The sequence below is a fragment of the Thalassophryne amazonica genome, chromosome 7 (genome assembly GCF_902500255.1).
Source record: "Thalassophryne amazonica chromosome 7, fThaAma1.1, whole genome shotgun sequence".
In the NCBI taxonomy this organism is placed as follows: Eukaryota; Metazoa; Chordata; class Actinopteri; order Batrachoidiformes; family Batrachoididae; genus Thalassophryne; species Thalassophryne amazonica.
In genome coordinates, this window is record NC_047109.1 from 7,255,698 (window position 1) to 7,267,864 (window position 12,167).

A 12,167-nucleotide genomic window follows, 5' to 3' on the forward strand; every position below is an offset into this window, starting at 1 on the left:
GACTGCAGGCTTACTTGTAGTTCCTAGGGTTTGTAAGAGTAGAATGGGAGGCAGAGCCTTCAGCTTTCAGGCTCCTCTCCTGTGGAACCAGCTCCCAATTCAGATCAGGGAGACAGACACCCTCTCTACTTTTAAGATTAGGCTTAAAACTTTCCTTTTTGCTAAAGCTTATAGTTAGGGCTGGATCAGGTGACCCTGAATCATCCCTTAGTTATGCTGCTATAGACGTAGACTGCTGGGGGGTTCCCATGATGCACTGTTTCTTTCTCTTTTTGCTCTGTATGCACCACTCTGCATTTAATCATTAGTGATCGATCTCTGCTCCCCTCCACAGCATGTCTTTTTCCTGGTTCTCTCCCTCAGCCCCAACCAGTCCCAGCAGAAGACTGCCCCTCCCTGAGCCTGGTTCTGCTGGAGGTTTCTTCCTGTTAAAAGGGAGTTTTTCCTTCCCACTGTAGCCAAGTGCTTGCTCACAGGGGGTCGTTTTGACCGTTGGGGTTTTACATAATTATTGTATGGCCTTGCCTTACAATATAAAGCGCCTTGGGGCAACTGTTTGTTGTGATTTGGCGCTATATAAAAAAATTGATTGATTGATTGATGGTGCAGCTCTGCCTGCATGGTCATCGCCATGTACGTTGAGACGTGACTGGGGATGACCCAAAGGGGATCTTGTTGGTTTTTCATTTTTTCCCCATGTCGTCATCATTTGCAGACAGGCATGCACCACCATGCCTTTTGCATCACGTGTGACAATATGTGTTTCCCAGCTTTGCGTTGAGCTGACACGGTGACTGCGATGTGAAGTGGTGCAAGCCACAGCAATGCAGTCACTGACCGTGGGCTATGGTCAGCTCCCTCCCAGCTTGATTTTGAATGACATCCAACCCATGACGTGATTACATGTCAGCCACCGTCTACTGACAAATGCATAACTGCATAACTGTAGTGCCCAGCCTTTTTGAACCAGCTCCCAATTCAGATCAGGGAGACAGATACCCTCTCTACTTTTAAGATTAGGCTTAAAACTTTCCTTTTCGCTAAGGCTTATAGTTAGGGCTGGATCGGGTGACCCTGGACCATCCCTTGGTTATGTTGCTTTAGACGTAGACTGTGTTTCATAATTATTGTATGGCCTTGCCTTGCAATGTGGAGCGCCTTGGGGCAACTGTTTGTTGTGATTTGGCGCTATACAAGAAAAAAGTTGATTGATTGATTGATTGATCTATTTTTAAAGTTGACAGTGTATTGAGATCGACCAAGCCATTTCAAACACTATAGCGTAGCCACAATATATTTTGCACCAATATAATAACACAATTTTCTGGCAGGTTTTAACTATAATAATGCATCATTGAAGTAAATGTGCATGGTGGAAATGAATAAGCACAAGTACGCCTAGGACTGGCCTCAAGTTGAAAAAGTTGTTCCCTTAGTGGGACTTCTGGCACAGAGAGGAGGAAGCTCGTCTCTCATAGTCTGGACAGTAGGAGCTGAGAGCCAGCCGTAAGCAGGCACTCTCTTTGTGCATTAGATTCCAGATTTGGACATTCATGTCAGGATTTGAGCTCAATGTCATTTTTCAGTATGAGGATACAAGTTGAAGAGTGATGCCACTTTGGACGATATACAGCCCACATCTATATTTTGCCCAAATGGAAAACAGAAAACTGACAACAGGCTCTTAGGATGCAACATCAGTAAAGCACCTGTCAAATTCTGGCAAGATGCTCTGCACATGATCATCATAACATGCACTCTTAGGCTCCATGGTCTTTGTCCTGGTGCTTAAGTTTTGTGTCCATGTGTGGAAAGTTCTGCAGGTCTCACTGCTGCAACCTGCTTGATAGCACATGTAACTTGCTTTTAAACTTGCTTTCAAATCCAAAAGCTGTGCATATTCAGTATGGTTTGAACGTTTCAGAAATCTACCTCTGCTGAGCCACCAAACATCTGTGTGCAGTAGATGTGTGTCTCCTCCAGCTGCAAACAGAATAAATGCATCCTCAGACTCCTGGATCGAACAGAACACTGCAATCTTGTTCGCCACATTCATCACTCTTCATATTTATAGACCATTGCACTGCTCACCGACTTTTCAATTCCTGGACTTTTCGGGCGAGCAGAGGGGATTAGCATTAGAAGTTAGCATCATATTTCTTGTGCATCATCTGAAATGCCGCTCCAAATTCCCATTCTTTAGTAAAGCCACATTTACACTGCAGATAAGACAGTTGGATATATCTGAATAATTGAAAAAAAAATCCAGGATGAAAGTTATACTTTTTCGTTTCTTATCGTCCACCATAGAAGAAGAGCTCTTCTTCTTCTTCTCTGGTGTTTAACAGCAGCCAGTATACTTATTGGTGCATTGTTGCCACCTGCTGCATCAGTCTGTTATAGCAACAGTAAATTCTCTCGAGTCCAGTGACAGATTTTTTTTTCATGCAATCAATTGGAACTCAACCTGCGATCGACCGGTCGCCTGTGATTGACTGGTTGGGTATGCCAGATGTAGTGGATGTGATCGAGTGTGAACATGTCAGTACGGACATCACATCACCTGTCAGGTGCGACATGATGTTATCACCTTGGTGAATGCACGTGAGACCATCTGACAGCTTTGGGGCTGCTGCCTGCACTGAGATGATTTGATCACCTCGGTGAGCGCACGTGAGCCACGATCATCTGACAGCTTCGGGGCTCCTGGCTGTGCTGATATGATCTGAGCTACATGCCCCCCTGTCCAGAGCACTCTGTCACTGTCCATACTGGTACACGCGTGTGTCCTGGCTGTCAGCTAATGTCCACATGATGGATGGATGTGTGGACGTTGCGACCACATGGGGGGTTCCCATGATGCACTGTTTCTTTCTCTTTTTGCTCTGTATGCACCACTCTGCATTTAATCATTAGTGATCGATCTCTGCTCCCCTCCACAGCATATCTTTTTCCTGGTTCTCTCCCTCAGCCCCAACCAGTCCCAGCAGAAGACTGCCCCTCCCTGAGCCTGGTTCTGCTGGAGGTTTCTTCCTGTTAAAAGGGAGTTTTTCCTTCCCACTGTAGCCAAGTGCTTGCTCACAGGGGGTCGTTTTGACCGTTGGGGTTTTACATCATTATTGTATGGCCTTGCCTTACAATATAAAGCGCCTTGGGGCAACTGTTTGTTGTGATTTGGCGCTATATAAAAAAAAAATTGATTGATTGATTGACATGTCACGTGGCGTGAGGTGCAGGGTAGGGTTTTTAGTTTTATCTCAGTTGTGGAAGTTGGACACACTGCTGCTGGTAACTCCACCTCCACAGGGACATGCTGTATATGTCATGATGGGTGTTTGACAGCTTCCAGATCCCGATCAGCTGTGTCGTGTGACAGAATACCAGCCCTGTCACATGCTTTGACTCACAGTGTGCAGACAGCACGTTGGGCGCACCTGCACATCTCATATTACAGCTCTGATGATCATGATGTCTCAAATTCTCAAATACGTTGCGTAACCCATGGGAGGGAATGATAATGTATGTGTCAAATGACGTCCAACATGGACATGACAGCCTATCCAGGTGTGTGTGCTGTGCTGGGAAATGATCGCACTGCACTCCAGATGCCATTCTAAGTTTCTCCACCTCAGACCTCAGCTGTACCTTGACAGTGTTGGATGGTTGGGGGGAAGGGGCAAGACACACCTGCATGTCATTCGTGATGCTCGAGGGGGTACGACACACTCGTATGCCATTTGTGGTGCTCGGGGAGGCAAGACATGCCACACTGACCACCCTTTGAGCTGTTGCCACCTTGACCGCACCTCAACAGTGGTGTCCTGGGCATTACATTCTTGCTGGCCACATGAATGGGTCTGCATTTTCTAAGTGCCCAGCGACTGATGTTGGAAGTTCGTGGGTGGCACCTTGACTGTGGCTGAGTGTGGGTCAAATGGGCACTCGCCCACCATTCACCCTCATTGCGCCGCTGGTGTGAAGGCTGGCTTGATCGCAACCTTCGGCTAGGGTTTGACATGGCCAATCATCTGATGTAGCCCCTTGACTGCAGTCCAAATGGTCCAACCTGTGTGCGACCGAATGGTTGTGCCGACTGCTGTACGCTATGCACAATTACCGGTGAGATATTTTCCTATATCGGACTGGTTTCCATGACAGTGAGTCTGAAACGCGTATTTTCTTTACAAACCAGAAGCTAAAAATGTGAAAAAGCATGTCGGACATGAACGTACTCCATAAATATCTAAAAAACACACCGATTGAAAGCTTACCAGCTAGCGACCGGACCATCTGTTTGCAAGTTCTTCATGGAGGTGAAGGGATCAAGTCGGACTAGAGCCGTCAGCAGTTTTCATATTCGGGTGATACTATAAGTTTGCAGTTTATATTTAATAGCCATATAATAAATTAATTATTAACCTCACTTGCTTGGTCTGTACGGGGATATCAGACCGTTAGGTCGGTCCGTACTGACAACACATCGGTCTGATATTTCTCCGTACAGTCGGTTAATAATCCTTTAGTTTTCTTTTTTCTTTCATATTTACCTCTGTGAATTTAAATATTTAGCCACAACTGGGCAGATTAGTACAGAATCATCTCTGGTTGACAACAAAGAATTCTTCCTTATGGTTGTCAGTTTTCCACTGAAACTTATTGTTTTGCTGTGGATCTAGCTCAGGGGTGAGCAACAGTGCGCCGTGAAGAGCCAAGATGGTGCAGGTTTTCCTTGCAACCATTTACCTCTCTACTCAATTTCAAGTTCTGATCATCTTCACCATCAGCTCACCCCTGATCCAGCTGACCATCTTTGTTCTCTGTGGGTCATCTTGGATTGCTGCCCCATATTTGTTGGCCTGGACATTGCAGCTTGCATTGCAGTTTCATTTTGGAGGATGTATATAATGCTTCAAAGAAACATGTATTATATGTATTCATCTGTCCTGCACCCTCAACACTGAGGAGGCACCTGTGTGCTGGATCACACCCAGAAAAACAAATCACATGGTCAGAATGTCAGCGCTGACGTTCTCCCACAATGCAAGTGTTGCTCCTCATCTGAGTCTCCCTAAGTAATAGCTCGTTTTACAGAAAGTCATTGCAGTCATACGTAAGAGACCTAAGAGACCTAGCACCACTGACATCAGCCATCCCCTTAGGTCACTGGTTAAGCAGCCAAATTAAATATATGTAGTCATGGATCTTAGTAATCAGACTCACTTTAAACCCAATACTCAAATATACTGTACGTCATGAACCCGTGTACCTGAAATCTGTCATTTTCTCCTTTTCACCCCACACCCTGCCATCTTCCGCTTCTCTGCTGTACATTCTTCTTGTCCCTTCTATCCTCTTCTCCTATACTGTTCTCCTTTCATATCCTCTCCACTGGTCATTCTGTCTTTTCTTGTCCTTTTCTGTGTCGTCCTGACCCGCCTTCCCTGTCAATGGCGCTGGCTGACAGTGACTTTGCATCCAAAATGAAAAACAGGCAAATGGGCTCCTCAGGCGGCATGAACATGACCAAAAGCACAAGCATCAGTGGTGACATGTGCAACCTGGAGAAGACGGACGGCAGCCAGTCGGACACAGCGGTCAGCACAGTCGGCATTGACGACAAGAAGAGACGCTCCAGCATCGGTGCCAAAATGCAGGCCATGGTTGGGATGTCACGCAAAAGCCGGAGCACATCTCAGCTCAGCCAGACAGGTAGGACCGCCCACAACTCGGCTCAGTTCATATGTATTCATCTGTCCCACGGCCTCTTCTTCTATGTTTGAGGAGATTTTTTTGTCGTTTTCTTTACTAAAAGCTGACATTTAACACCAATCCTCTTTTTTCTCTAATTCTGCCTTTTTCACCTATAAGGGCTGATTTTCAGGAGGTGAAGAGAGCAGCGTGATGGTTTCTCAGTACTTTTATCTTTTACTTCTAGGTGCCAGCATCTCTGGAAATTCATCTAATTCTTACGTTTTACTTGCCCACTTTTTTCTCCCCTACTTTGTCTTCTTAAATCATTGTTTTGCTTTGAAAAGCTAGTTCCAATTTTCTTTGTCTCTCCAAGCATGTTGTGAATGATAAAGTTTGTCTGTTTGTGTGGCTGACTCTAGTAAGATCATATAAAATGTTCTCAATCTGTCACTACAAAACGTGGCTAAATGATCAATCCAAAGCGTTCTCATTTTGAGCCAGTAAATATTGAAACCCTTTGGTGTCAGATGTGGTTTTGGCTTGGAAATACGATTTTTGGAAAATGATGACATTATGTGGTTTCCTCTGCCAAGGAGGTTATTTCTCAGCAATGTATTTCTGTTCAAGATTACCCAAAACCTACTGGGTGGGATATGGGCCAAGGAGGAAACCTTTAACTTGTGGTGGGAATCCAGAAAACTTTTCCCCGCTTTCTTTGACATTGAAATTTGAGAGGTATGATGATTGAGTAGTTTTTCATAAATTTCTTGGAAAATTAATACATACACCATCATGAAAAAAAACACATATTCTCTTGAACAGGCATTTCAACAATATAAATACAAAAGCAATATTGTACCTGCATTAATAGTAAATATCCCAACAGGGGATGATATTGCTCCATTCTGTTGAGGCAAAAGGATTTTAGACCAAGCTGTCTGAAGGCTGTTTGTGGAAATAAAGTCAGAGAATTGACAGACTGTCAAAAAAAAAAAACAGGCTTTTAATTCGATGCCTCGGAGACACATGCAAAGTCAAAATCAATACAGCACGATTTTGAATAAGTGTGTGTGAAAAGCAGTTCTGAAAGTGCTGTTTTGTACACCCAGCCAGGGTGGGGTTGCACAGCAAGCAAACACATACACATGGATATATTTGCTTTTCCCAAAAGCAAAGCGCCTTGGGGCAACTGTTTGTTGTGATTTGGCGCTATATAAATAAAATTGATTGATTGATTTTCCCATGAAAACTCTCGCTGAAGAATGAATGTTATCACAGTTTCTGCTAGGGAGGAAAGGAGTATCATAAGACAGCGACAACGTGGTTAATAATGCAGCTGGAGCTGCCTAGCACATTAGGTTAAGGTTACCTAAGGGCATTTTTGTACAGAGTTAGAGTTTAGATGCAAAAGTTTTAGGGAGGCTATCTATAAGGCAGAAAATGAATGACAATTCCAAGAACCTTCAGTATAGTCTTCTGTGGGATACAATGATGACAAACCTGTTGCTTATATTAGCAGAGTCATTGCAGATTACTATAAAGAGCTGGTTTTTATGACTCAAAATCAGAATTTTAACATTTATGCTGTGAGATAACCAAATGGACTGCAAACCTCTAGCTCTATTTTGTAGGGATGTCCCGATCAGGTTTTTTTGGCCCCGATCCGATTCCGAGTCATCTGATTTTGAGTATCGGCTGATACCGAGTCCCGATCCGATACTTTAAAAACTGAATGAACAATGAACAAATGCTAAATATATAATAATTTAATTTTAATCACCTTATTTTATTATTTATCACTTAAACAGTGCACTTCTCCTTGAGGTTGCTTGAACAATCAAGTAACAATCTACCAGACTTAAAAAATGCACAAATTTACATGTTAGTTTATTTGTCTAAAAATAAATGTCAAAGGTTCCTTATGTTAAACAAGAAATGATCTAATCTGAAATAACAGGTGGTTTTAATTTATAGATGAAATGTTTTTTAAGAACCATTTATTGATTTAGCTATTTTAATTACAAGAATTCTAACTTTTTTAAACAGTAATCAGAAATTTTGAGGTAACAAACAACAACAACAAAAAAAAACAATTTCCAAGGATTTATTTTCAGACACGTGGTTTCTGCACTGATCTGTGGTTCAAATCCCCGCCTGACTGGTAAATCACTAAGGGCCCTTGGGCAAGGTCTTTAATCCCCTATTGCTCCCGGTGTGTAGTGAGCGCCTTGTATGGCAGCACCCTAACATCGGGGTAAATGTGAGGCATAATTGTAAAGCGCTTTGAGCGTCTGATGCAGATGGAAAAGCGCTATATAAATGCAGTCCATTTACCATTTGTACAGATCAGTGGTTTCTGCCACTAGTCTTCCGTGTTTTGGACCGACGCGTCATTCCTATTGGATAGCGCGAAGCTACGTCACAGCTCAGAGTGTCAAAAGTTCAAAAGTCAACTTGAAAAGTAAAAGAAAAAAAAACTTACATTTGCGTCCTGACAGTCCTCAGTGTCCCTCTGATGCTTTATCAGTGTTCAACAAGTTCAGAGCAGCACAGTGAACGTGAATGAAGACGGAAGCTCTTTAAGACGTGCACACGTCGCTCATGCGCACACCATCTCTCGCTCCGTTTTGCAGACAAACGATCACAGGACAATTTGTTTTTTTCTTTTTGTTAATCAGATGACAGATCGTTGTCCTGAGGACTTGGTCAGCACCGGGTCCTGCTGCGCACGGAAGGATGACTGAGCAAGAGTTTCGGTGGGAAACTGTCCATCATGCTCTTGTCATTCCATCGAGGCGTCAGGCTGAGTGCGTAAACACACAAACAGCAGTTCTGCAAAAGAAACTTTGTGTGCGTAACTCCCCCCACCTCTGTCCGGTTGAACTTATGTTTTTTCTTTTGTTCAATTAAAAAAAAAAGATTGGGTTGAACTTTGACCGCATCAGCCTGCCGACAAGCGGCAATGCGTGCTCCCGTCAGAAGTGTCACGTCAAAAGCCGAGCTAAAGTGACGCTTCTGACGCCTCTAAAAAGCAACACATCTCACGCCTCTGATGCTTCCGACGTGTGAAAGGCCCATTAATCTGCAATAATGAGCCTGAAATAGTGCTGATCAAAATAATGAGGATAAAATCTATATCGGATTCCTGATTGGGATGCAACATCCGATTTCGATCAAGTCTGAAACCACGTGATCGGGCCCGATTTCCGATCACGTGATCGGATCAGGACATCCCTACTATTTTGTCACATATTATGTGAGTATACAAACATATTTATTTCTGATGGAATGAACATAACAAAATTATAAACTTTTCATGGTATGACGTATGAAAGATGAGCTTTATGGTACGAACAAGTACCATGAAAGTTTAATCACATCATAATATCATGTAACATGTATCGTGAGGAAGCCAGATTTCAGATGAGTGTTCTCCTTACACAAAGGGAACTACAGCAAGAGGAGACTGAGTCCTATTTTTTATGTCTCCCCCAGATTTCCTTTTATGGAACCTGCGGTTTAAATATGTACGCAAATATTGGCAGAGGTACTGTATGTGCTCTCTGAGCACTTCTTGTTCTCCTTGCTTTGGTTGTGTTTAGGATAAGGTTCTGTCACATTTATAAAAGTAAGAATAATTTCTGCTGACAAAAGGTTAATGCAAAGTCTTGAGGCAGGTCCTCTGGCCTGGTTAATTGCATTTCGTGGGAATAATGAGTGATTTCTTTGTGGAAAGTCTGTAATAACTCTGCAACTCCTGCTGCCCTGAACAACCTGTAGCCTGACTGTAATTTGAGAGCATTAAATGCTCAACTCAGACTATAATTTTCAAAATCACATTTGCAACCAAAAAAGCGTTTTTTTCTCTCTTTCCCTGCGTGCATGTGACTGTGTGTACATGCAAGATGCAAACAGCAAATGGTGTGTTGTGCTGTGTTTTGTAAAACCGCATGACCTCTTTTTGAGTGTTCATCAGGCTCAAATTATGACTGCAAGCAACAAGAGAGTGTATTTTTCTGATCAAAAAGTGTCAATGAACACGTGACAGATGCTGTTACTGGTGTTGTGATGTTTCCAGCGGAAAGATTTGGTGTTTACTGTATTCACGTGAAAGTCATTCCCACTATTCAGCTGTCTCTTACAGACATCAGTAATTACTGATGTCTATCAGCACTGTGCGCCTACATTTGGCCAGATAGCAATTACGCTGCACAAAGCCACAAAATGGCCAGACGATGAAGGTGATGTATGTTGAGATAAGTGCATATTGCGCTGCGCTAACCCCTGGATGTCCCAGTTTGATGGACACGTGTGCTGCTGCTTTGGCCTGTTTAAAAATCTGTAACAACTATAAATTAATGTTCAGCTGATCAGTAGTATAGTTGATTTGCAACAGCAGGATAAGAAAAACGAGAGTTCCTATCTTGATTATCTATACCACATGACATATAATGCAAGTGCATTTGCTGTTTCCGTGGCATGGAATCTGAGCACAAAGCTAGGCACAGAACACAAAGGGGTTGTATTTGGTCTAAATTCATCTGCAAACCCAAACAGAGTGTCAACTGTCATTCCCTTAGAGGTGGCTGGGCTATATATCCTTGTGCTTAACTATTTAGATGGCAGACTCAGTAGATGACAGGAGTTAGAGGTTTTCTGGGGAGGGAAAGGATCTGTGTGCAAATCTTCAAAGAGTGTGAACAGCAACTCCTTGAAGTAAAGCAGTTGAGTGCCTTGTATCAGATTCTATGGTCAGGAATGGTTGACACAAATGCAAGACTCAGACAAAGGGCTCTGTGGTTCAAAAAGGTTTCATGAGTAATCAAGCAGAGCTCAGTACACGTTGAGGCAGTCCAAAACAAGCAGCAGTACAAAAAACACCAGGCAGAGGCGGAGTCAGGCACACAGGCAGGTGATCAAAAACGACGAGGCAAGCAGGACTAGGAAACACATGAACAGAGCTGGAAAGAAGGCACAAGGCACATAGATCTGGGACTAGTGAAACCTGCGAGCCTTAAATACACCCAGGTGATGAGATGCAAATTAGGAACAGGTGTGAGTGGAAAGCACCAGAATGAGGGTATGGCCAGACAGAGTGAAACGCCCACCACCAAGCACCAAGAGGAAGACAAGAGAGATAAGGACAGAGAAAACCCAAACAGGAAAAGGACCAGCAAGATAACTAACATGCAGGGAAAACAAACCAAACACAATAACTAAACAAAGCACAAAAACAGAGCAAATGTAAAGCACAAATCCAAACCCTGATGTACCCCCCCTCAAGGGGCCGACCCCCGATGGCCCAGGGGATCCAGGATGAGTTGAATGAATGTCCCGGATGAGGGACAGGTCCAAAACAAAGCAGGGGGGGGGGGGGGGGTCCACGACCGGTCCTCGGGGCCATAACCCTCCCAGTCCATTAACTATTACACACCCCAACCCCATCAGCGAGAGTCAAGGAGACGCCGCAAGGTAAAGACCGGCCCACCATCCACAAATATAATAGCAAATATTTACACAAAAACAATAAAGTTTATCAGTTTGAACCTTAAATATCTTGTCTTTGTGGTGTATTCAGTTGAATATAGGTTGAAGAGGATTTGCAAATCATTGTACTCTGTTTTTATTTACATTTCACACAACGTCCCACCGTCATTGGAATTGGGGTTGTATTTTGTAAGAAAGTATGAGATGTTTCTTTGGGGAGGATTGAGCTAAACACAGGCCAGATGTTTTTTTGCTTTTCACAGCTTCCCTGCTATATTTCTTTTCAGGTCAGGCCATCATTTTCAGGTCTGTGCTTAATAATTTTCAAAAGCAGGTGTTAAATATTTACAAAGAGCAGGGGGAAAGGGTATTATGTTTTTTTTACTTTTTATGTCTTTATTTTGTAATAATTGTATCAGAAGCCTTGGGGAACTGATATAAGATCTGTCTCTGAAGGTTAAGTGAAGCGACATAGACTCGTGAGGGACAGCTTAGTGTGGGTTAGGGGTTGTTTTTTTTATGTTCAGTGTGTTTGGTGTTTCTGTTCTGTAGTTCATTCATTAACCTCCTCAGACAAGTCACTTTTAAGAGTAAAACTATGCTATATTTTGTTGAATGTCACAAACACTAGAATTTAAATTCATCTCTTGGAATTGTAGAGGTTTGCAGAAAATTAAAAAGATAAAGCAAGTCATGCATGAGCTAAAGGATTTGGGTGCACAAATTATATTTTTTCAGGAGACATACTGTTAAAGAAGACCATGTAAGGATACGTAGGAGATGACAAGGAACTGTCCATGCAGCATCATTTAACTCACAAGCAAGGGGTGTTATGACTCTCATTCACAATTCAATTCCTTTTCAAATATTTAAAGTAATTGAGGATAACTTGGGAGATATTTATTTATTTTCCGGGCTCATTATTAACAGCCAACTTGAATCTACTACATATTTATAGCCCAAATGTGGATTATCCTAATTTTTTTCAC

The 12,167-nt window shown here is 42.9% G+C and overlaps 1 protein-coding gene across 44 annotated transcripts in view; it reads left to right on the plus strand.

Annotated features, from left to right (window-relative positions):
* The window catches only part of rims2a (regulating synaptic membrane exocytosis 2a), a 725,652-nt gene that overhangs the window by 629,344 nt on the left and 84,141 nt on the right, over nt 1-12,167 (plus strand). For 32 of the 44 annotated variants that reach the window (XM_034173773.1, XM_034173780.1, XM_034173774.1 and 29 more), the window contains one exon: nt 5,465-5,709. The exons of 11 other annotated variants lie outside the window; for them this stretch is intronic. In XM_034173773.1, coding sequence (XP_034029664.1) covers nt 5,465-5,709 — 245 coding nt within the window. The remainder of the gene's footprint in view (nt 1-5,464; nt 5,710-12,167) is intronic. One more of the 44 variants, XM_034173776.1, reaches the window with a different exon arrangement.